The sequence below is a fragment of the Lynx canadensis genome, chromosome A2 (genome assembly GCF_007474595.2).
Source record: "Lynx canadensis isolate LIC74 chromosome A2, mLynCan4.pri.v2, whole genome shotgun sequence".
Classification (NCBI taxonomy): Eukaryota; Metazoa; Chordata; class Mammalia; order Carnivora; family Felidae; genus Lynx; species Lynx canadensis.
In genome coordinates this window covers 46136819-46162976 of record NC_044304.2, presented here as the reverse complement: position 1 = coordinate 46162976, position 26158 = coordinate 46136819, and the positions used below count along the sequence as shown (strand labels likewise).

The 26158-nt window shown below is 40.6% G+C and overlaps 1 protein-coding gene across 1 annotated transcript in view; it reads left to right on the top strand.

The window, feature by feature from the left end:
- Positions 1-26158, top strand: part of SUMF1 (sulfatase modifying factor 1) — a 94916-nt gene that overhangs the window by 50186 nt on the left and 18572 nt on the right. Inside the window, exon 7 of the mRNA XM_030307279.1 lies at positions 4619-4732. Within this exon, the coding sequence (XP_030163139.1) occupies positions 4619-4732 (114 nt within the window). The remainder of the gene's footprint in view (positions 1-4618; positions 4733-26158) is intronic.

The following is a 26158-nucleotide window of genomic DNA, read 5'->3' as shown; positions in this document are numbered from 1 at the left end:
AGGAACATCTTGTACATAAATATTAAATTGTATATCTGATGATTTGTTTAAGATAGATTTCCCAAAATGAAATTAATGAGCCAAAGACTAGTAAACACTCTTGGTAAAGGTTTTAGATATATGGCTAAACTGTTTTCCAGAGTGCGTATCGCATACTTCCCTCCACAAGTATATAAGAGTTCTTTTCTCATTGCTCTTTTGCTGGCAAAATCATACACTAATGAAGCAATGTTGGAAATATTTCATTTTCTCCTAACAGTGAGGAAAGAAATCTTGCGGTGGGGAAGTAACACCTTACTGGGTTTGTTGTTACAGAGAATGATTTTCTTTCAACACTCTTTCAAACAGTTGTCATTTTTTTCATATTTGTATTTTTGTTTCACACAAAAATAATTCTTCCAAAATTTACTTATAAATGTAACACAGATACATTGTTTGGAAGATGGCCAAATGACTCTAAAATTTGACTGAAAATAATAAAGTAGTGAGAAAGACCCAGACATTTTTGGAAAAGATGAAGAGTGGAGAGACACTTGACCTACCAGAAATCTAAAAATAGTTTGAGCTATAGTAGTTAAAGCATTATAGTTTCATTTTGGGGGGGCAATTGATGTAAATAATAGATTACATGAGAAGATGTAGCCTTCCAAGAGGTATTGGGGTGCATATGTGTATATATAAAATTCCATATATATGTGTAAGCATGTGATAAAGGAACCAACACAAACCAATGGGAAATGATGTACTACCCGAAGGAAGCAGAAGACTGATCATTTGATCTAGAAGTTGGTTCCTCCAAAGTTTCTTTCATGATAGCTACTACTCTCACAAGCACATAGTTGTATTCAGCAAAATGAGGGATTAGACATGTCAGGGACTAAAGGAGTTCCACCCTTTCTCAGACTTTCCATGGGTGAGAAACCTAGCCAATGATGGGCCAGCTTTGGTCAGCGAAACTGGAATTGTAGGTGCTCAGTGAGGATGTTCACGAGTCCGTAGGAAAGATGTTGGTAGATGGAGGCTGTGGGACAGTGGCCATCGAAGTGTTATACACTGCCACAGAGCGTGCAGCAACTCACCTGTGGTGCGCTAACCTTCAACATGGATGGCTCAGAACATTGGGCTCATACCCGGCCTTCTTTGGTAGCAGATTCATTAGAGAGACTGGCACAAGGGACTTAGCAGCCTGGGTCCCCTTCCTAGATGGTAGGCTGTGAGAAGTAGGGCTACTGCAGTAAGCCTTGAATCCTAAGGTGTGGGCTTCCGACAGACCAAATTATATAAGCGCCTGTCAGTTTTAGTAAAAGGCCATGAAAAGGCTGGACTGGGCAGTTATGAATATTTTACAGTGCTTACTGCTATGGAATTTCATATCCTATTTCAGTACTTGAGTCTCCAAGGAAAACAGTCATTTATCCTTAAGGGCACCTGTTCAGAAAACACAAAGTTCCCTGTGAAATAAGGACACTTTACAGATGTTTAGAGTGGGAACATTTAACTGGGAGTTCAGCAGATGTCTATCCTGGAATATATGCACCAGAAATTACCTCAAGAAGCAACCATGCAAGTTCCTAAGACAAAGTTAGAACAGTTCCCAGGGGCCCTCAAAGAACCAATTTGAGAGACATGACCTGGGGAGAAAGCAGCAGGAGGGCACAGGGAGGTGGCTTCCACCTGTGTTTGGAATGAGACTTAGCAAGATCTGTATCTTCAAAATAGGACTGTTGACCCAGACAGTTACCTTGAGTCCACTTGAGCTGTTGTGTCCACACAGTCTGTTCATTAGAGAGAAGGAATTTAACTTCAATGGTGGGGTGGACTACAGTGAAACAGCTCTCTCACCTGATATTTTATGTATGCTATTACTTCTGGTCTGGACGGAGCAAACTATTCTGACCACAGTGAATCTTACGAATTGGATTTTTATTTTGTTAGCCGCTTTCATACAACTATTAGTGTGTTTTGGTTTTAATGCATAGCAATCATTCAGCAGGTTTGAAATATTTCTCATGCACATTTGTTTTCTTGTGAGGTTCCTGGAAGGAAGCTTTGGTTAGTGCAATTAATTTAACAATGAGCAGTTACACAGTTTCTTCTCCTTAATGGCATACTCATAGATGGTAGTTTTAGGGATGGTGACTTCCAGATTTTATCTCACTTAAACATCAGATTTTTTTTTTTTTCATTTTTTTTTTTTCAACGTTTATTTATTTTTGGGACAGAAAGAGACAGAGCATGAACGGGGGAGGGCCACAGAGAGAGGGAGACACAGCATCGGAAACAGGCTCCAGGCTCCGAGCCATCAGCCCAGAGCCTGACGCGGGGCTCGAACTCACGGACCGCGAGATCGTGACCTGGCTGAAGTCGGACGCTTAACCGACTGCGCCACCCAGGCGCCCCTAAACATCAGATTTTTTTAAAGGGGGAAGAAAACCCCAAAGTTTGAGTCAATTTTATTTCCCCATCTGAATGGTTTAAGAGCACCAGATAGGTTAAATTGCTTGCTCAGTAGCTGTTAAGTGTGGGCACATAAAAAGGACCTCAGGCACATGAACTTGAGCCCCCTCCGCTTGTGTGTTCTATGAGCCTGAGAAATGATTCTTCCCTCCAGAATGTTTGTTGCATCTTTTAATTGCTCTTGTGCCCCTGGCTCTTTCTCTTCTCTTCTTGAAACAAATTAATTTCTTCTTTTTCTTTCCATTCCTTGCAGCTATTATCCCACCTTACTCTTTCCGATCATCTCTAAATTCTTGAAGAACGGTTTATGCCTGTGGCCTCTCCACCTTTACTGTCTCTCTCAGTTTAGAACTGTGAACTTGATTCCAATGAGACTCTTCTACCTTTGTAGAGGAGGATACAGCCAGAAATCTGCAACCGGAAATCTCTGCAGCCAGAAATCCTCTCCCTCTTGGGAATTTCTGAGACATTTTTTCCCCACTCATTTCCCTACTCATCCCACTCTGTCTTACAAAATTAGATTTTTTGTTTTGGGTATATATTTTTTCTCCCTCAGTAAGCTCTTTGATGTCTTTATGCCATTGATCCCTTCCTGCCTTCACTTGACATGCATGGAATTACTGAATGATGCAGTAAATAAAGACTGCTGTTTCCATGATGAATGCTGAATATGGAAGGAGAGTGGCAAAATTTTTTAGCTTTCCAAATTATCCAGATGAAGTTCTTTTAGGAAGTAGCTTCATAACTTTGAAGTGCTCTGAACTGCCCAAGTATCAGGTGCTTCCATATTCATGTGTCAAATGGAGGTGAATTTTTAGTTTATTCATTTCTTTAGTCCTACGTCATTAGTATGGGGAAAAAAAAAAAACCCATGGATTTACAAAAACATATGTATTTTTGTATTTTATATTATTATTTTTATTTTTTACAAAAATATTTTTTAAAACCCAAAGATAGGGGCGCCTGGGGCGTTTAGTTGATTGAGCATCTGACTCTTGATTTCCGCTCAGGTTATGGTCCCAGGGTTGTGGGACGGAGCCCTGTGTCAGGCTCTGCACTGAGTGTGGAGCCTGCTTAGGATTCTCTCCCTCTCTCTCTCTCTCTCTCTCTCTTTCTTTCTGTCTCCTCCTCTCTCTCTCCCTCTCCTTCTCTCTCTCTCTCTCTCTTCTTCTTCCTCTCCCTCTCCTTTTCTCTTTCTCCCTCTCTCTCCCTCTGCTCTCCCTGATTGTACTTTCTCTCTCTCTCTCTGTCTCAAAATAAATAAATAAATAAATAAAAAATAAAAACCCAAAGATAACTTGATATATTTTCATTTAAAAAAATGAAAATTTTCTTTATGTTTGAGAATTTCCATTAAAAAATGTTGGGAAAATATTTTAAGTCACTAAAATAGTGTAATTGTCTACACTAACTTTTTCAGTTAAAGTTTTTTCTTACCCCTCTCCCTTCCCTCCTTCTTAAAAAAGCTTTATACTTTGGCTCTTTGTCTGTGACAATATTATGTGGCAGATTGTCTGACCTGCCTCTGAAATGTGATATGATTGCTTGCTGATGAATCTCAGTTGGCCTCATACTTCCAGGTTCCAGAGACTGACTGCAAACCTTTTCTTACAAATATGCTTGATAATGAATTCACATTTTCTTTAGAAAAACAAGTCGTCTCAGTGTTTTGATGATAATGACTGAGGCTTAAAGATAAGATAGTGAGTTGGAGGGGGCTGGTGGGTAGAGAGGACAGAAGTGACTTGGCGTTTTTCAATGTAAAAGACATTATGTGGCCACATATCTTAGCTCTGATGGTAAAATTTATAGTGGGTCTGATATGATGTTTCTGTTACGCTTTTGAGAGTTGAAATCATCATCTCCCCCCTCCCCCATCAGGTACAGATTTGGTCATTATTTGTCTGTTAGGAAGAGTTTTGTTGGCTTCCTTACCATGTAGTATAAACTCTCCTTAGGTTTCTAAACTCCCCTTGAGAAATCAAAGCAAAACATGTCTCTTTCTTTGTTTTTACATTGGCCAAATTGCAGTTTGATGGTCAGAATGAAAATTAATATTCATACCTTGAAGTTCTACTTCTTTTAGTGCATTTTTGCAGCAAAGAGATTTTCCAAAGAAGGTGAATACTTTGACAGCATATTCCCTTTTTTTAATTTTTAGGTCGACGCCTTTCCTCCCAATGGTTATGGCTTATACAATATAGTGGGGAACGCATGGGAATGGACTTCAGACTGGTGGACCGTTCACCATTCTGTTGAAAAAACACTTAACCCAGTGAGTATCATTCTCAGACTGTATCATGAGAAGATTATATCCATCCCCTAGGCGGTCTGTGGCAAGAATTTCATGTGTTTCTGAAGAGTATTTGTCTGCTCTTGAAATTAATCTTGGAATTTCCCCAAAGGGATATTAAGTACGTGTCTCTCATTTCAAGTTTAAAGCGCTGTGTAGAAATATCTACAAGCATTTTATGTACTTCTGGATGGTGATGGTAATAATTATTTGAGTGAATCTGCCTATAACTTTAGAAATTATTATTCAGCCTCATAAATTTGATCAGAGTAAGATATCTAAATAACTATGCAAAATTCATTAATGTTTTTAGTAATAACCAGTGAGATATGCTAGATGGTATTTATCATGCAGCTAAGTGCCTGAGTTTTGATTGGCTGAAATTTTGATTCAGGAGTGTTATTTAGAGAAAAACGAGAAAGTATTTTCTGGTCAATGTTGAGTCAGGAAGTTGAGTCATTTAGTGATTATTTCCTGCACTCTGCAGTATGTCAGTTCGGTACATCATATGCCTTGGGAATTAAGACAACCACGTTTATCTAAGTTTTACCTACTCTGGTATGGGAAGAATGTTAAATGCAACTAACATTCAACTGTGCCACTTAAAACCAGGCTCTGTCAGAAGAACATACAAAAATTGAGGGACTACATGGGCATGTAGGTGAGAAGTACTTCCTTAAAAAAAAACAACCGTGTCTGAATATTTTTTGTTGTGTGTGGGGAAAGAACCATTTAAAAATCCTATCTCTAGCAAGCTAGACATTCATAAGTCAGAACCAAGAATATATATTTATACCAAAACTAGCTAGACTGGGAACTTAATATGCTCAATTTTAAACCTTAACCTTTTGAAAAGGCAACTAAGAGTAATTATAAAGAAAATTAATTCTTCAGTCTCTTGTCAGTGGAAGGTTAAGCAGCTCGAGTAATTGAAGAAACTGTCAGGCTCTGTGCCTCAGGCCATTTTTCGGAATATAAGGATAAATTTGTTTGATGTGCTTGATTTTTCTTCACAGAATAACACGTGGGCTGCTCATGAATAATCTGGAGACACAAACCTACTTTCTTGGGTGCAGATGAAAAAGCTGAGTTCTTCGGAAACTGTCATTCCCCCACTCATTTCCCTTATACTTTCTGGCAGGGCTGGTGCAAGTAGCGGTCAAAGACAACTCTTCTCTCCAAAATGAGAATAAGGTTGTGAAATTCTCGGTAGGTTTGTGGTTGGGAGATGCCATTCTCTACTGGCAAGATGTGACTTGGCATTTGCTGTCAGAGTCAGAAATAGATTTTTTCCCCCTCGGATAAAAGCATCTGCATGTTTGCAAGGGGGTGCACAAGGCTTCAGGATTCTGGCAAGTTGTGAATGTATCTATCTGACCATCTGTTGTCGAGCTGAGCGCTTATTAGCTTCCAGTCTTATAACTGCTTGTGTGTCTTCTAAGGATTTACAGAAAAATTCACATTTCTCTTGTTTTCCCCAGTCCCAGGAGCTATCTTAGATGTCGTCCTTGCTTTATAAATTGTTCTGATTTTAGATTTCTCTTGGTCACAGTGGCCTCATTTGCTTCCTGATTTGAATGGGCTAAAATTCATCTGTTTTGAGAACTAAACCCCAACTTCCTAGAGAACTCAGATTCCATCATTCAAATCTTTACAACTTCCTTCATTTCCAGTGCCACTGGCATGTCCCATCTGGGGTACTGCAACAGCCTCCCAGCTGGGCCCCTGCCTTCCATCTCTCTGCACTATGCAGCTACAATGACGTCTACAGAGAGCAGATTTAACGCAGTCACTCCTCTGTTTAAAACCCTTCAGTGGCTTCTTGTCTAAAGAAGAAAGTACAGTTTCTTGAACACAAGTTCTCAAGGCTAAGATCATTTAATCCTTGCTGATCTTTCTAGCCATACCTTTTACTTCTTCTTCAAACATTTAGTTATAAAATTTAATAAAAATTCAGGATGGTACAGAAAATAGTATAATACATACCTGCCATTTAGACGTAACATATATTAACAGTTTACTGTATGTACTGTATTTCTTTTAACCAGAGGAAAAGGACAAAAACTGGTCTCCAGGTTAACACTGGATATTGTTAATATTTTTAATTTAAACAGTTTTAGTCAATGTATAGTGCAATCTCACTGTGGTTTTTAGTCATCATATGTTAAAGTCTGCATCTCATAACTCTAGTCTCTAGCTACCCTTTGACCTGCTTCTGTTGTCATGGTTGGGTTTGGTCACATATTGTTTTCTCACATGCCTGGCTATTTTTGGCTGAGTACCGGACAATGCATATGAAAAATTATAGATATTATTGGAGATCTGGATAGCGTGATCTTTCTCTAGAGAGGATGTACCTTTGCCTGTGGAAACTTCCATTTCAGATGAGCTAATTCCAATCAGGAGTTGGGATGTTTTGAAGGTGCGCTTCAGTCCCTGTGAGGGCTTGTCTGGATGTAGTTTTTAGTATGCCAACCAAAAGTCAGGGGTTTTACTATGGCTCTTCTTCCTTGAAGGGTCTTGTAATTCCATTTTTTGTTTCCTTAGGCCACGAGTCTATTGAGAGTTCTATTCAGCTTCTCAGCCTTATAGCTGCTGCCTTTGTGAATCAGCAGACCTCTAGGTGAAACTAAGAATGGGAAAGGTCATCTCTGAGCTTCCCTCTTCTCTGGAATTTGAGCTCTGCAGTTCCTCACAACTATAGTAGTTTTCATCTGGTTTGGTTAAAACTCCTATTTCTCACTGAGGTCTCAATTTATTTGCCTTCTTTCCCTAATGGCCTGTGTATCTCCAGTGCCTAGCAAAGAATGTGGTGCATAATAGCTGGTCCTGTAACAAAACCAGTTCCAGAGACCTAGAATTGAGTGTGACCACTATTCATATTTCAGGTGTTTCAAAAGCAAAGGCTGCTTGGAAACAGACATTTTCAGGGAGAGTTTTGAACCAAAATGTCCACGTGATTAGTAAACATTTCAACTCAGGAACTGACCTCTTCCATGCCATGCATATGTGTTAGTTCCAAGACTAACTCATAATGGCAAATCATTTTAAAGCTTCTTTGGGGAGCTTGAGAAAAGTCAGTGTTCTGTATGCAAAGGCTATTCAGGGAATATCTTTTTCTCATTCAGTGACTTCCAGGGAGCAAAAGTTAATCATTAGTGCTTATTTTATTGGGCAGTCATTTATGGCAGAAGCAGGTGGTGGAAATATCTTGTGTGCTTTGTACACACAATTCTGAGAGAGGCTGATGTATTTGACCATATGAAGTGAGGGTTGGTTTGGTCTTAGCTGGTAGGAGGTTATGTGGAGGGTGTGTGCATATGTGTTTGTGTGTGTGTGTGTGTGTGTGTGTGTGTGTGTGTGTGTCTTCTGGAGCTGCTTAAGATGGCATCACCTCTTTCCACACAGATACAGTCCAGAGTGTTACCATTGCTGCTACTATTTCTTTTAACCAAACAAACAAACAAAAAAAGGTCATTTTTTTCCCTTTTCAGTTACCTCACCCCAAGGCCCATATTAATCTATGGCAGTATGTAGTGCTTTCAGTAAAGAATGTGTTGAGCTTACATAGCACCCTAATTTCCAGCACCCGCATACTCACTCACACTACCCACGTACCATGCCGACTTGCTTGCTGATTGTGTGAGAGGATGGTGTGATCTATGATATATTTTCCACTCTAACTTTGAGGTATATGGTTTCATTCGGGCAGCTTTTTTTTCCTGAGAGAAAGAACTCCAGTCTTGGAATGAGTCAAAGTAACTTGGATTATAGCTGTGCCACTTAATATTAAAGGAATTTCTGTAAACTTAGTATATCTCTCTTTTTTTTTAAGTTTATTTATTTATTTTTAGAGAGAGACAGCACAAGTAGGGGAGGGACAGAGAGAGAGAGAGGGAGAGAAAGAATCCCAAGCAGGCTCTCCACTGCCAGTGCAGAGCCCAATGAGGGGGGCTCACACTCATGAACCATGAGATCATGACCTGAGCCAAAACCAAGAGTGAGACAGTTAACTGACGAATGCACGCAGGTACCCCTAAACTTAGGATATCTTAACTTTCCTTATCTACAAGTTGGGAATAATTTTACTTTTATCATGAATTTGTTGTGAAGTTAAATTTGATGATGCTGCATGTGAAAGTACTTTATACCTCAGAAGTGTTGTTGTGTATTGTTTTTGTTTAAATTATGTTTTGACTGCCTACTTGGGGTATTATATGCTTCTCTCAGGCAGAGTTGATGAGGAATGTTGGGGAAGAAAGTGATATTTATAAATAAAGAATGCTCAGAACTCCTTCTCTCCTTACCGTTGGCTGGCATAACACATTGTCATCCTTAAATGAGAAACTTGCTAGTGCTTCATGGTTCATTCAAGTCCAGCGGGAATAAAGTTTTTCAAAAACCATTCCTGCTTTGAATGAATCCGGCTGCTTGCCAAATTCTATTAGCCAGAGATTGAGTTTGTTTTGTTTTTGTTGGTGTGTAATTTGATTGTTCAATTAGATTGTATAGCTCCAGACATTTTTGGAACTGTATCCTGTTTTGCCAGGCTGCTTTGTCACGGTATAGGATTGACCAGGGAGGTGGTAAGCCCTCCTTGTCTACATTGAATGACACGGTTTTGAATGACACTCGGAGCCCCTGGCTGTCACACATGGCGCATGCCTTCCCTCTGACCTGAAATCTGCATGTACAGTGTGCTGGCAGGTGCCACACTTGTCAGTCCTGCTCAAAATCTTGTTTTCCATGCGGTGATTGCCCTTGGGACTTGGGATGATGGCACTTGGGACATCACTTTGGTCCATCCTCTACACTCCACACTTGATTACTTCTTTTCCCAGTAACCCCTCCTCTGGTCTCCTGCCACTGCATGAATCAATGAATTTTGTACAGCAAGAATGTTAGATTCCTACTTAGCCTGTCTTCCTAGTCCTCCTCTGCCATTGGCATGCGACTGTCCTTGTTTCAGTCTGGCAAAACCCGGTAAATATCATGTCATCGTTCTTAGTTGAGCCTGCCACACTCAGCGATTACCCAACAGCAGCCTAATCAGTGCAGCAAGCCATCATTGGTACCTAGGTTGTGCTAGGACGAGGAGCTGACTGAGGACTTTTACCTGCTCTAAGGACCTCATTCCCATATTTTTAATGAGGATGTTTTAGGGGCATGAATAAATCGATTTGAAGGAGAAGTAACCTAGTATCAAAAATGAAAAAAAAAACATTCAGGTGTTAATGAAGCTGACTTAAATTTGATAGTAAATTAATATGGTTTACATTGTACTTAGTATGTGCTAAAAGGAAAACAGTGTCTTGGGACTGTGTCAGGGAAAATAATTCTTTTTCTCCCAAGTGGAGAGAAAGCCTTTACAGCCTCATGTTACTGTTGACTCTCCCTGAGCAAACAGAGCAGGACACTCACGTGTATCTTGGCCTCCCCTCTCAGTTTGGAGGACCAGTGGATTTAAAAGTGGGAAATGAAGACCTTCAGCCTCTGCCTCTGTAGGAATCCCTTCTTTGGTACACCAGACAGCTCTGATCCCGCAGCCGCTCTAACACCTGCGGCAACTTGTGTTATCAGATATTCTCATTGTTGTGAGGTTGCTGTGACCAACCAGAGTATCCTGTCCTGAAGTTTCACCTCATTCTGTACTTGGTGAGAACACAGAACACATCTTCTCTCTGTCTTGTACACAAAAGCTTTCCAAATACCTGGAGATAGTCCCAGCCTGTGCCCCTCTGTCTTTGTCTTTCTAGATAAGGATCCCCAACCTTCAGGTGCACCTTGGATAACTTGGTTTCCAGTCCAAGGCAAGCTGCATTACATTCCTCTGAATAACAAGAGTGGGAGGGAAAAATCCTTTTTTCTCAACGGGCACCCAGAACTGTACGCAATATTCAATATGTCCCCTGATCCATGCTATTAATTCTAGGACTGTCCTTTTCCATCATTTTCTCTCATCAGATCTCAGATTATGTCAGCAGTGAGGAGGTGAGCCAGTGGAATCCAATAGAACTGGGTTTGAATGTTTTTGCTATACTTCTGGCTTACCAGTTGTATGATCCTGGGAAAGTCACTTTACTACTCTGGAACTCAGTTTGCTTCTTTTCCTAAGTGGGGATAGAAGATTCTGACTTCATAGAATTGTGAGGGACAGAGAGAAAGTTTGTATCACCTAGCATGATATTTAGCAAATGGCAAGCATATGATACATTTTAATCATTATTAGTACTGTAGCATTATTCTTGAGAGTCCTATTATTATTTTTATGAATAGTGCAGCAGCAACAGGAAGGGCAGCTTCTCACTGTTGGCCCCTAGTAAGCTTGTAACCAAATAAAACTTCCCTTCCCTCCACCACCATATACATTGATTTTAGGCTATTTCCCCCCCACATACACTTGCCATACAGCTATTTTTTAAAAAAATTTTTTTAACATTTATTCATTTTTGAGACAGAGAGAGACAGAGCATGAACGGGGGAAGGTCAGAGAGAAAGGGAGACACAGAATCTGAAACAGGCTCCAGGCTCTGAGCTGTCAGCACAGAGCCCATCGCGGGGCTTGAACTCACAGACCGCGAGATCATGACCTGAGCCGAAGTCGGATGCCCAACCGACTGAGCCACCCAGGCGCCCCCATACAGCTATTTTTTTATGCAACTATTTTTTAAAGTAGTTTGAAAGAAAACTTTTGAGAAATTTCTCTATGTTTATAGCTGCATTTTGAAACAATTCAGAGCCTATGTCTTCTGTCCATGAAATTCAATTTTTTTTATGATTTTCAACTTTGAGAAACAGCGTATAGAAATTGTTGTGACTATCAGCACTGTCATTTATGGTAGTAGCCTTCCCTTCCAGCTCTTTATAATTGACAGATTTGGCTGTGTTTTTGTCATTGATACACTCTGAATGGGGGCTCAGCCTGCATTTACTGAGCACTTACTATGTTCCAGGGCTCTCTTGGGGATGCAAAGATGCATGAGACAGACCTGGTTGTTGAGAAGCCTGTAGGTTGGGTAGTGATCAGATTAATCCAGAGGCACCGTGGTAAGAATTGTTGCTGGTATGGTAGAGGTGGGAGCCTCGATGAACTCTTGTTTTCTGCTGGTTGGAGCTTTAAGGGCTTCTCTGAGGAGGTGCCCTTTGAAAGGATGGCAGTAGTTGGCAAGATCCCTCTGCTAGGTCCTTGACATCCAGACAGGGAAGACAGGGCACAGCCCTTTGAGGAATTCATAGTAAGCAGAGAAGGAGTTTTGTCTTTTTCCACTGCTTTCATTTTCTTGAAGTAAGTGCTCAGCCGTTGGTACCCTGAGCCACAGCTGCCCTGTCCTTGCCCTTTAGTCCTGAAACATCAAGCCCTCTCCATGCTCAAAGTAAAAGTAAAAATAGTGAGGTGTGTGTGTGTGTGTGTGTGTGTGTGTGTGCGCGTGCACGAGTGCACACGTGTGCATGCCTGTGTCCTTGTGTGCTTGCCTTTTTTTAGTTTTGCTGTAACATATTTACCTCATCCTTATAGGAGCATTAGAGCTGTTTAAAGAATTTGTTAGCTAACCAGCTAGGGCTTTGGAGAATGACTTGTAAGTTGTCGTTCTTAGTTTGGTATGTGCTCAGTAAAAGGGCTTTTATAAGCTATCTTTTTCACAGTGTATGGCACTCCTGGGAAGGGAAAGCCATGTGTGCTCTAAGATTGGGAGGACAGAAGGTCAGCATAATGGATTGGGGTTATAACAGAAACGTTAAATGAAAGAGTGAAGAGTTTGCTAATGTGATTATTTGCCATCCTCAGTCAGGTTCGTCCTGCTGCGCTGAATAACAGAACCATTGTTACATGATGAAAGCAGAGGTCAGTAGCCTGGGTTTCCATCTGAAATTTAGCTTTAAAGAGTCGTGGGGCCTTAGGTGTTCTTGCCCTTGTTTGGCTTACTGCTTCATCTGTACATTTTGCTAGGGGTTGTAGCAAGCAATTCTTGGGGTGCACAGTAAATTTTGGCAATCGCCCTGGCGTCTGGTGCTGGCTTCGAGAGTAGGCCATGATGGGTGAAATGGCTGGCAGTAACATGGTTAAGAGGACTGCTTTTAAAATGATTCAGACATAGGCCCACATCCTAGTTCTGCCACTTACTGGCATGGTGGCCTCATGGGAAGAGGATGACATCTTTTGATTCTGTCATCTGTCATTTGTAGATTCCTCATCTACAAAATGGGACTAACAACAACACATGAGGATACTGGGTTGTTCGGAGGATTAGAAAGAGGTTAGAGAGAGCAGTCAACACGGTGCCTGCCCCATAGTCAGCACTCATTAGTCTAGAGCCAGTTATTTTTTTCCAAGTACCTGTCTATTGGAACATTTCCTTTTTGAAAATCTTGTCCCCTTCAGCACTTCCTCTTGTTTTTTGTTGGGCCAGATTAAGTTCTTTTTCTTTCATTTATTTAATAAACATGTAATGAGCATGTGCTGTGTGCTAGGGGCAGTTAATTGCTGTGATAAACATCACAGTCGTTGGGGCACCTGGGTGGCTCAGTCAGGTAAGCGTCAGACTTTAGCTCAAGTCATGAGCTCACGGTTCATGTGTTCGAGCCCCACATTGGGTTGTGCTGACAGCAAGGAGCCCACTTTAGATCCTCTTTCTCCCTGTCTCTCTGCCCTTTCCCTCTTGCACGCATGCTCTCTCTCAAAAGTAAACATTAAAAAAAAAAAAAAATCCTAGTCCTTGCCTACAGAGAGTTTGGATTTCAAAATCCCTAGTTATGGTCCCCTACTTCAACAGTAATAGGAAGTTTTTGCCCCACTGACCTTTAGGAAGTCAGAACCAAAGCCCAGGTTTCTGGCTTCCTCTCAAAGGCTGTTTATTCTTTCCATGTGCTCTGTTTACCTGGAAAGGGCTGAGAAGAAAGGAGCATGGTAGGGCCTGCAAAGGCTCCCTTATTTATTTGGGTCCAAAGCCCAAAGACCAGGTCTGAGCAGCTTTTCTGGCCAGAGGAGGGGTACTCATGAAATTCTAGGTGGAGTAGGCGTGCAGTGCGGGCCACTTGCTGAGGTTTGAATCTCCTGTCTTGGTGTGCTTTGTGGTATGAATTGTCAGCCAGAAGCTTATATGCTACCTCCAGGACCAGACCCTCTCAGCTGGGCTTGACATTCTGTCTTCCACTCTGTGGGCTTCCCTTTCCATCTCTTGCATATGTGGGCTCCCCTGGGCAGTTTTCTTCTTGGTTTTACAATGAATCTCCCAATATCTCCCTGGTATCTTAGCCCCTAACTTAGGCTTAACGATTGCAGTTAAGACCTCTATCTCATCCCACGTGGAAGTCAGCAAAAGTTAACTTCACTTATGTGTATTTTCCAACACACAGAATAATTCTGTTCTTTATAGTTTTTCCCACACAACAGTCCATATTCATAAACCATTTTCCCATGGCACCTCTCTGTCAGAATCATTACCAATTGTTTGGGAAGAAAAAGTGGAGTCTCTCAGCTTGAAGACAGTCCCCCAAGCCCTTCCCCACATTAGCTTTCTAGATTATTAGTGTGAAGTGTGTTTTTGGTTCCAGACAAAGAGATAAGCCTCAGACCCTGCATTCTGGTGTGATCACCCTGACTATACCCCGGGCTGCCTAGTGCTTTTGGGAGGAGTCCAGTCAAAGTGCTTATTCTTTACATTTATAGAGGTTTTCTTTCCCCCTGAAGAGTCCAAAGTGCTTTCCCTCTCTCTCTCTCCCTTCATTTCTCATATCCTCAAAATATTCCTGCTTGTGTAAAAAGAGGAATGTGGTCTTAGATTCATTTCTTATGAGAATTCATGGAATGGAGAGAGGTGTTGACTTTGCCCCAGATTTTGAATTTGATTTTCAGAGTCAGGATTAAGTCCCAGGTCTTCTGATGTTGAGACTTGTACAGTGTTTACCAGACTCCAGATGTTATTTGAAAAACAAAACACGAAAGGCTACTTACTTCCACGTAGTATTTTATCACAAACTGCATACATTAAGTCAGGAATTTCAGGAAGTGTTATAAATATGAAAGATAATTTAAGAGATGTGAATTGCTGTGTCATGTAGTGGCTTCTTCCAAAAGCAAGGGAGAGGCAGTGAATTATGCCTCTCGTTCTTTATATCTTGAGATTTTAAATCAGTTTTCTGTTCTTACGTTCCTAATCTGTTATCTCCACTAAATTATTTTTTAAAAATATTGATCTGGCAAATTGGCTTTTGTACCTAACATTTGACTTGTTAATTAATTTCAGAGTAATATAGTGTCATTCCCATTTCTATAGCTTTACCTTCCATGACTCCCTATGCTATAGTGTGACTCATTTGTTCTTTCCCTAAGGATCTGGAAATAAAATCATGTTATTGAGAAGAGAAAAACACAACAGTTAAATCATCTTTTTTTGCCAGGATATTCTGTTTTTTTTTTTTTTTCATGTCGATATGTAGACACATTTATAATATAGGCGTATACATATCTACACCTATGATTTCTATGTAAGTCTATACTTTTATTCATTCAGGAAAATTATTGGCAGCCCACTCAATGCCAGACTCGTGTGCTGGGTTCTGGGAGTCCAACAGACACAAATTCCTTGCCCTCAAGGATCTTGTAGATGTTAAAGAATCAAGCAAATGCACCTAATTGTGTGTGTGTGTGTGTGTGTGTGTGTGTGTGTGTGTGTATACATTTATGCATATGTATAAACATACATATATATGCATACGTATGTATACATATATATGCATATGTATTTAATTGTACATATGGAAGAAGTATATATAACATGATAGTTAAGAGCATGCATTTTTTAGGGTGCCTGGGTGGCTCAGTCAGTTGAGCGTCCGACTTTGGCTCAGCTCATGGTCTCACAGTTTGTGAGTTTGAGCCCTGTGTCGGGCTCTGTGCTGACAGCTGGGAGCCTGGAGCCTGCTTCAGATTGTGTTTCCCTCTATCTCTGTCCTTCCATGGCTCATGCTCTGTCTCTCTCTCTCTCTCTCTCTCTCTCTCTCTCTCTCTCTCTCTGTCTCTCTCAGAAATAAATAAACATTAAAAAAAGTTAAAAAATAACTTTTAAAAAAGAAAAAGAGCATGCATTTTTAGAATTGGACCTGGTTTCCTAGCTCTGCCCACTACTAGCTGAATAGCCTGGGGCAAGTCACTTAAACTCTCACACAGCTTCCTCATTGGTGAGGAAATAGGAGCGCCCCTTGTGGTTTCAGTAAGATAATGCAGAGAAAAATTTTAACGTGGCTGTTCTGTAGTAACTACTTGATAAACCTAATTATGACCACTATGTTCCATGTGCAATGACCGTTTAAGTACAGTAAGTTAGCAAGCTATGAACTGATACCTCTCTCTGAAATCAAGTCCACGGAAGACATTTATTCTAGACTTTTTTAGGGATGTGATAAGGAGATAAGCCATCTGGTAGCATGCAGTTATAAATAACACTTCTTTCTGTGGACAGTCTTTAGTTTATAGTTACTAAAGGAAGTACACACTACTTCCTCTAAGCAGAACTTAGAGAATTGGGCCCTTAGCACTTGTCCACTTTCAAAATGTTGAAAATAAAAACATGGAAGCCTTCAAGCACTCATTGAAAATAATGTTTATCTCTAAATACCATCTGGTATAAGCTTATTGCTTATACTCTCTTCCTAACTTGCTAATGAGTTTTCACTGAAGGACAAAGGAAGTTGTGAGAGTAAGAGAATGTGATCAATGAAATCCTTAGAAAGGGTAAAACTTTATGTGTCTCACTTCACGCAGTGCTTAGAGCCATGTCTGACTTTGCAAGGAGGATTGAACAGGTTTATAACATTATTCTGAGAGATGGAAGTGATTTGAGTCTGGAGCAAACCTTTCAGCAAATGTAGTCTATACTCTGTGATGTTGGCGGCTTGGTCAGTTGACCCAGAAGTTACCTTTCTTTAGAATGATACCACCATATACCATGCATTGTTTAGGATGAACCGAAATCAGAAAATACATATATAGGACTATAATGTGTTTATTGAAAAAAATCCACCTATGGGTGGACCTGTAGAGTTCACACCCAGTTTGTTGAAGGATCAACTTGTACTTAAAAATGGCTGAAATGGTAAGTTTTAGGTCATGTGTATTTCACCACGATTAAAAAAAAAAAAAAGTTAACGTCCTTGGATAAGGCACCTGAAAGAAAATCGTGTTGCTAATTGCCTGTCTCCTGTCTTGGCAAGAATTAGTGGAAAGGATCCCTGGAGGGAATGAAGTGATTTGGGATGGAGAAACTCTAAGGTGGAAGGATCTGGGGATGTGTCCACTAGCTTGTGTTGAATGGTCGTGAAGAAAGGGCCTCGTAAGGTTTCTGGTGCAGCATCTGCATTTCATGAGTGAGGAAACTCAGGCCACTAGTAAAGTGGCAGAGCCTGGAGTAGACACGGGTTCTCCCACCTTATTGGCCTGTGTGGTGGCTCCCTGATGATACCTTTTGCCCTGGCTCATCCTGTGGGGTCTCAGAAGTTTTCTCACTGATACTTCCTGCTTGTAATCTGTCTTAAGCCCAGGACTTTTTATTTTCTGGAGTTAGTGTTAGTCATTACAGATCAAGGTCTCAGATTTCAGACACCAGTTGCAAATGAGGTCACCATGCTTGCCACACTTCTGGCCAGCAAACTGCAAACATGGGGGCTCTCATGTTCTCCTCCTCAGGCTTGGTAATTTACTAGAACAGCTCACAGAACTTAAGAAGTTACTTTACTTATCATTATTGGTTAATTTTAAAGGACGCAGGTCAGGAATAGCGAAATAGAAGAGATGCATAGGGAAAGATCAGGAACAGGAGTGACACAAGCTTCCATGTCCTTCCCAGCACATCCATTTGTTGATCCAGCTGTCCGAACCCTGTTGGTTAGAGGTTTTTATAGATGTTTAATTAAGTAAGCGTGATTGATCAAATCACTGGTCATTGGTGATTGAACTCAATGTCCATCCCCCCTGCGACCCCGCTCCCTGGATGTCAGGGTGGGCCCGAAAGTTCCAACCCCTCTAATGGCTTGGTTTTTCTGGCAACCAGGCCCCGTCCTGAAGGTAGCTACACCCAGCCCCTATCTCTAATGAAACATCTCTTTGTCTTACAAAAGAATTTTTTTTCTTTTTTAGCACTTAGGAAATTGTCAGGGTTTTAGGAGCTGTTTGCCAGGAAGTAGGGACAAAGACCAAATGTTTATTTTTTCTTCTACCATGGCTAGGAAGAAAGGGATAGATGGGGTAAGAGGAGAGAGAGTAATGCTGGCTGGAGGGAGGGCATGATCTTTCAGCCTGGCTGGTGAAGTGCCATCTGACAGAGACACTAAATGGAGCATTGAAGCAATCGTGCATTCATCTGAGGGAAGATGCAGGAAGAGCTGTAAGTGTAAAAGGACAGTGGTATCACTGAGGGATTTGAGAAAGGGGATGATGTGAAACACGCCAGTATTGTGTTGCCTTAAAAAGCACATCCGCATGCGGTCTTGTATATTCACAAAAACACTTTCTACCTACCTGACGTTGTGGCTCTCTGAAGTTTTATGATGCCTGTAGTTTTTTTTAGTAATGAAAGGAAAATGTTGAACTCCCTACTTACCAAACTGATTTCTGGGACATCATTTTTCCTTGGAAATTTTTGAAAACCATTCCAGTAATACTCAAGGGAAGATGAGACTTTGCTTCTATGGTATAAGGTTAAGACCCCAAAGCCCAGTGTGGTTTGAGCCAGTGAAACCACTGAATGTATCTGTGGTATCAATCTAAGTATGCATGTCTGAGTGGTAGGTGTTGCTGCTTTAGATGTGGACTTATTCCTGAGTGAAATGAGGAGATACTATATGCAGAGAAAAGTAATTAAGAAAAGCATGTCTAACAAGGGACATGTTTCAGTTGCATATCCAAGAGCAAATGTATGTATGTATGTATTTTTAAAGTTTTCATTTATTCTGTGAGAGAGAGAGAGAGAAAGAATGCAAGCAGGGAAAGGACAGAGAGAGAGAGGAAGAGAGAGAATCTGGCAGTGCAGAGCCTGACGCAGGGCTCGATCTCACCAACCGTGAGATCATGACCTGAGCTGAAATCAGGAGTCCGACGGCTAACTGACTGAGCCACCCAGGCACCCTGTCTTTTTTTATTTTTTAAAGATACGAACTCTTGGGTCATAGTTCTCCTTGGGTTTTAGCCATTTCCTTGTAGCAAATGTATTCTGAAATACAGAGAGGTCTGTGTGCTTCAAAGTGAACAGTGGAATGATTTACTTTTTTAAAAAAGGTAGTATATCATCTCAGAGGGGGCACATGGCAGAATGGCTGAATATGAGCCTGGAGCCAGATGACCTGGGCTTAAACCCTGGCTTACTAGATGTGTGACCTTGGATAGGCTATTTAACCTTTCCGTTCCTTAAGTCTCCATTTGCAAAATGAGGCTAATGATTGTATGTCCAAATGTTTCTGGATTGTGGCTGTGCCTGGCACAATTGTTAATGGCTTTCCCCTTTGATTTCCCAAAGTATCTTTATTTGGACAATAAATTATATTGTTGCCCTAACAATAATCGAACCTGTGTCAGAAGATCCATTTTGAAGATTAAAAGCATTAAAAACAATACCTGCTTATACTATGTGCTCAGTAAGTACTAGTTGCTATTATTAGCTGTGACAACTAGAATCCATGTTTTAAATATCCAGTTTCATGCATTACCCCAGCAGAAAGGATTGTTACTGTCGACCTTGAACTCTGAAAGTGACATGTTTTGTTGGAAAATGGAGAATCACCACAGTGTGAGCAAATTTAATACAGTTTTGAAAAATTCTCTTCCACTTTAACCTAGCATGGGTGAAACAAGTAGCTTGAAAAAAATGTCCATTTTCTTTCATTTCACTAACAGGGTAATCACCACCCAGGACATGCTGGTTTTACAGAGAAAATACCATGGGGGTTGTTAATTTGGGTTTTGTGTTTAATGTGCTGTTCTTTCGAGTCTGATCGCTAGTTTTCTTTCTTTGGGCATTACCTTCCTTGTCCTCTCCTCATGTCATGTCTAAAGTCAATTGCTGTCCCTTCTTCATACATTCTTGTGCTAGGGGATAAAGAAATTATACAAAACTGAAAAAGCTTTATTTGCAGTAATGGTTTCATGTGCCTACTCTTAAAATCCTTTGACGTGTTTGAGATTGGGTAAAAAAAATAGTGGGTTAATTGGGATGTGACTTTTCTTCATATATGCATCTTGATCAGAGTTTCTGCTAAACTTGTGAGGTAGTCATGCTAGACAGGCACAGAGGTGGGACGGACCTCGACTCCTGGCCCTGCCACAGGCTAGCTGTGTGACCTTGGGCACTCCATTTGTTTCATCTCTCTGCGTTTCAGTATTTAGCACGCTTAAAAAGGGGGTAAAGATATGTGCTGCTTCCCAAGGTTAAGCATGAGGCTCAAATGGGATGATGAGTTAGTGTGCTCTAAGCCAATGTTGGCCAAGAGTTCCTTTCTTTAAAAATTGGTTGATGTGATTGGGACTCCTTTTGTAAGATCCATGAGCAGAGGCTTGGAGGCAAAGTAGATAAAAATGCTGCTTCTGTTTGTGTGTTTCTGAGTTGCCTGTGGCTGTAGTACTTGGCTATCTAACCGGGTGCTTCTTCAGCATGCATGAAATACTTCAAATGGGCGACAAGACGGTTTTTCTTTTAACCTAAACTTCAGGCTGTTGGAAGCATATCTGTGGAAGCCTCTGTGATCTGACAGCTTGAAGGCTGCATGAGAAGTCAAGTGTGCAAGGGAGCCCAGCTTTGAGCCAACCAGGGAAACGATGGCATAGCTCTCAAAGGAACATGCACCTTTCTCAGGTGATAGAGTAGAGAATAAAATGTGTCCCTTTAAACTCCACATTCCCCTGCTCTTCAACTTCTAAGGAAGTCTTTGGCTACCAGCAGTCTGGGCTCTGGAGCCAGCATAGTATTTTTCTTCTTTTCGTTTATCCTGGTTCACGATTTGCTCCCCTTTAACTTAAAAATTGTTTTTATTATAGAAAATTTCAAATATGTAAAAGTCAAGGAAATAGTATATTATACCCCCATGTCCTTAGGACCTAGTTGTAAACATTATCAACTCATGTCTAATCTTGTTTCATCTGTATTTCTACCCGTTTTGTCCTTGCTCCCCTCTTCCCCTGGTTTATTTGAAGCAAATCCCACACGTTGCATTTCATTAAAAATATCATCCAGTTTGTTTTTATTTTTAAAAAGTTTTGTTGTAGTATAATTGGCATAACTTGCAGGACACTAAAGTGTGCTATTTGATAAGTTTATACATCAGTGTGGATGTGTATACACACAGACCAAAAAGTATATACACACACATATCCATGAAACCACCACAGTCTAGATCGTGAACATACCCATCACCGAAAAGTTTCCTTGTGTCCCTTGGTCATCCTTTCCTCTTGCCCCTCTCTGCCACCCATTACTGATCTGCATTCTGTCACAATATATTAGTTTCTATTTTTTAGAGTTCTAGATGAGTGAGATCATAAAGTAAGTACTTTTTTTTTGATCCAGTTGTTTTTTTTTTTCCAGCCGTGGCATAGTCTTTGTCTATTCTACCAATATCATCATGCTGTGACTAGGTACCATTTAGGAAGCTGCAGGACCCTTTAGCAGATATTATAGTAGTCCCGGTGAGAAATGGTGGTTTGGACCAGCGTGGTTACTACCATGGAGATGATAGCTGCCACAATTAGAGATCTGCTTTGGAGGTAGAGCTAATCAGACCAGCTGGATTTGGGGGTTAGGGCGGGGGTGGGGGTGGGGGTCGGATCCAGAATTACTCCTGAGGATTCTAGCTTGAGCACAGGAAGACAGTGTGATGAAAGGGAGGAGACTCAGTGAGGAGCAGCTATGTATGATGTTTCCTGATTCAGTCCTTCCCTGGATGTCCTTCGCTTCTTCAAAACTGTCATTATTATCATTGGTTGATTTGAAGCAGTACTTGAACGGCAGATGAAAAAAACTGTATTTGGAGCACTTTAAGATATTTACAGGATTACTGGGTGTTATCAGGAATGATATTAAATAAAGGCTAGTTGGCATTGTCCAATTCAAAATAATGAATTTCAGCGTTCTCTTCAGGTGTTGGTAGTATCATCTGGTCCAGGCAAGGAGAGACTAAGAAGTACAGAGGCAAATCACATTTTTAAGAGCTTTTAAAATCTGCTTGAGGTGAAGTTCACTCCACTTTTTTCAGGGCTCCCAGAATTTTTTTGTGTGGTGGTTTTATCATTGAAAATGTTCTACTCAGTCTGATGCTGTGGTGATAACATCTGCACGCATGACTAGCTTTGTGAATTTCATCGTAAGGTAGGATAGCCTGTCTTCCTTCTACAGGGTTATTAACATGTCGGGTGTTTTATTAGAACTTGGACTCCCTTTGGGTGTGTGGCCTTAGAAAAACTGAGTCAAGTGATATCTTTGGTTTTGGAGTTTTAGAAAGGACACGCCACCTGGATTATTAAGTTTTTGGGCACCTTTGGGAAACCTGATTAGTTATAGAACTAATATTATATGATAGTAACATCAACTGCACGTTTATTGTTTATGACTCGCCGAGTGCTTTATATGCATTATCTTATTTAATCTCCACCTCAGTCCAATGAAGTAGGTACTATCGTCTCCATTTTGCTGGGGAAGAACCTGGGATGCAGATGAGATACCTGATGAGACCTAGACTAGTCTTACAATCAGTGTTAGCGCTGCAACTTGGACCCAGGCAGGTAGTCTGGCTGCACAGCTCATGCTTTCATTAAGAGATAATATTTTCATTAAGAGATGGTACTCATGGTGGCTCAGTTGGTTAAACCTGCTTGGGATTCTCTCTCTGCTGCTCCCCTGCTTGTGCTCGCATTCTCTCTCTCTCTCTCTCTCTCTCTCTCTCTCTGTCTCTCTCTCTCTCTCTCTCTCTGTCTCTCTCTTTCTCTCTCTCTCTCTCTTTCTCTCTCTCTCTCTGTGTCTCAAAACAAAGAAAAATGTGTTCTTTAAAAAAAAAGATAATACTTGAGGTGGATCTTGCAAGATAAAGAGAAGTTTAATGGACAGTGGGGACTGGCGTATAAGGTAGAAAGAATGTAGTATCAATGAGGGGACAAGAGAAACTTATTGTCCTGGGGGCTGATGATGAGAAATAATGTTGGTAATGCTGGTATGACCAGAAAGATGTAGGGCCTAAAAAACTACCTGTTTTGTTATCCAGAGCAGCTTTTTCATTCATAATATTAATGAGGTCTTTAAAAAGTCTCCTTGAAATGTTGAATAAGTGCAGGAGATCCCGTTTCTGTTTTCTCAGTTCCAAGGATCTCAGATAGGGAGCTTCTGAACAAGCTGATCTCAAAAGCATTTTCTGATTTCAGCCAACCTAGGTTTTGCCATCCAGGAGTATATTCACTGCTCTCACCTTTTCTGCTCAGCTCTGAGTCCCTTTCGTGTTAAAAGAGATCTGCTTGCTACTTTGAAACGGAATAGTATTTCCAAACCTGTCCCCACTGTCAGTAGTTGAAAGGCTAATTAATGGTCAGCTAGCATCTGAATACCATTGGAGTGGTACCTCACTTATTTGGTTCATAAAAGGATGATGGTTGTAAACAGGAAAGTGTATGATGTGGCGGTTTAGCCATGTTTTGGAGGCTAACTCTTGTTTCCTGCTTTAAAAATGCATTTTGCTATTTCGTAGTTAAGAATCGATTATAATGAGAAGGTAGTAAATGCAAAATAACAGGTGCTTTTAGGTTTTAATGCACAGTGCTGTTGCTGAGTATCAGTGAAACAGCTTTGTTTTTGGTTTTGTTTTGTTTTTGTTTTTTAAATGAATAGGTAGTTTGTGGATGTGAATTTCAAAAGGTACACGTGTTCATCCTGTATCTCAAATCCCTTCTTTCCTCCTCAAGCAACTTTAATTGTTCTTTAGTGGCCCCTTTTCTAAAGGGAGTCTATGCTTGTATTAGCATGAATGAGTGTGTCATTGTTTCTAGGATTTTGTTATGGAAATGCTAATTAGTAAGAGTAGAGAGAAATTTATCTCTTGCCAGTCATCATAGCAAGGAGTGTGTGTGTGCATGCGTGCCTGCACACGCAGGCGTGCACAAGTGAGCTGATAATCTAAATAGGTGTTTACTTTTCACCTGAAAAATAATAAACATGCACATTAAGAAAGTTCAACCCATACTGAGGAAAAAGATTAGTTAAATAGAAACAGACTAGGCCCACCTTTGGGTTTAACAAAGACTTCCAGCAGCTACTATAGTTAAAGAACTAAAGGAAAATCTATTTGGATTTAACAAACACTTCCAGCAGCTACTGTATTTAAAAACTAAAGGAAAATGTAGGCAAAGGTACAGTAGGAAACATGACGTGAGTCCACCGAGAATCACAATAGACACATGGAAGTGATTTTTAAAAAAGTGAAATTTATGGAATTGAAAAATACAATAACTCAAATAACATTTCACTAGATTAACTCAGTAGGTTAGAAATAGAAGAAGGAATCAGTGAACTTGAAGGTAAGTCAAGGGAAATGTGCCAAGCCAAAGAATAGAGAGGGGAGAAAAATGGGACACCAGTCAGTAGAGCACTGTGTGACAATATCAGGTGCTCCAACATAATTATGTAACACATGTATAATAGGTGTCCCAGGTAGAGAGGAGGGAGAAAAAGGGACAAAATATTACTGAACAAGTGGTTTACATACCAGATTTGATGAAAATTATCTGAAAGATCCAAAAAGTTGAAATAACTTCAATTTGGATGAACACAAAGAGGAACACACTTAGACAAGTCATAGTTACACTATTGAAAAATAAAGATAGTATTTTGAGAATAGAAAGAAGAAGCCTGTTATCACATATAGGGCAAGAATAATGTGACGAATGGCTGATTTCTCATCAGAAACAATGGAAGCCCGAAGAGGGTGTAGTGATAAAACCCAAGTGCTGAAAAAAACCATCAACTAAGAATTCTGTGTACAAGAAAACTCTCCTTTAAAAATGAAGATGAAGGAGGTTTTTCTTCTGGTTCTGGCAAAGTGGAGGAGACATACATTTCCGTGTTCCTCCCACTAAATGTAATTAAAACTCTGGATACTACAAATAAAATAAATGTAAGAAAGGTGAAAAGAAGGGTGCCTGGGTGGGTCAGTCGGTTGGGTGTCCAACTCTTGATCTCAGCTGGGGTCACAATCTCGCAGTTTATGTGTTTGAGTCCTGCATCAGGCTCTAAGCTGACAGTGTGGAGCCTGCTTGGAATTCTCTCTCCCTCCCTCACTGCCCTTACCCCACTCGTGTTCTCTCTCTCTCTCTCTCTCTCTCTCTCTCTCTCTCTCTGAATGAATAAATAAATAAATAAATAAATAAGATAGGTGAAAAAAAGGAAGAGTACCTGTGGACCTTAGAAATGAAATGGTAGTGAGTTACATGCATTTTCTCTTTGATCCATATGTCTCAGAATTGGAGCTGAGGAAACCAGCAACCTACAAATGCCAGCAGATATAGATAAAGTCCCAAGGAAAGCCTGCTCTATCTAGTTAAAAGAGAAAATAGGAAAGGGGTAGTCTAACCATACAGAAAACTTTTAGGCAGTAACTACTCTATTCCATCCAAACGCTGCATAAAAAATCATGTTCTCATCCAAGCCTGCAAAGTCCATGTGGAGAGCCTAGACTTGCACCCTCATGAGTCTGTGTTGAGGTGCCATAATACCCCCACCAGGGTGGCATCAGAGAAGGTAAAGTAAGGACAAGGCCTTTCATCATTGCCAAGCAGTAATACTGCCACCCTCACTGTGGTGTAAGTGGAGACTTTGTGGGGAACCAGAGCTCTCCCCTCCATGTACCAGTAAATAACGAGAGTCTCTCCTGAGGTGTCAGTGGAAGCCATGTGGGGAACCTGGATTTCTACTTTCACCTGGCAATAATGAGATCACTCCCTCCCTCCCTTCCCCTGCCAGCGTGGGTCATAGAAAGCCAGGTGAAACAGCACAGTTAAATAAGATTCAGACGCTTGCAACATAATAAAAATGTATTCAGGTTTCAACTGAATAATCATTTAATCATACCCAGAACCAAACGAAAGAAACAATAGATGCTAACACTAAGATGGCAGAGGTTTTAGAATTTTCCACCAAAGATTTTAAAGCAGCCATGATAAAGATTCTTCAGTGAGCAATTAAGAACATGCTTGAAACAAATGAAAGAAAAATGGAAAGCTTCGGGAAAGAAATAGAAGATATAAATGAGAACCAAATGAAAAATTTAGAGCTGAAAAATAGAATAACCAAAATAAAAGCTTCGTGAATGGGCTCAAAAGTAGAATAGGAGGGACAGAATAGCAACAGCAAGAACAACAACAACAAAATCAGTGAACTGGAGACTAGA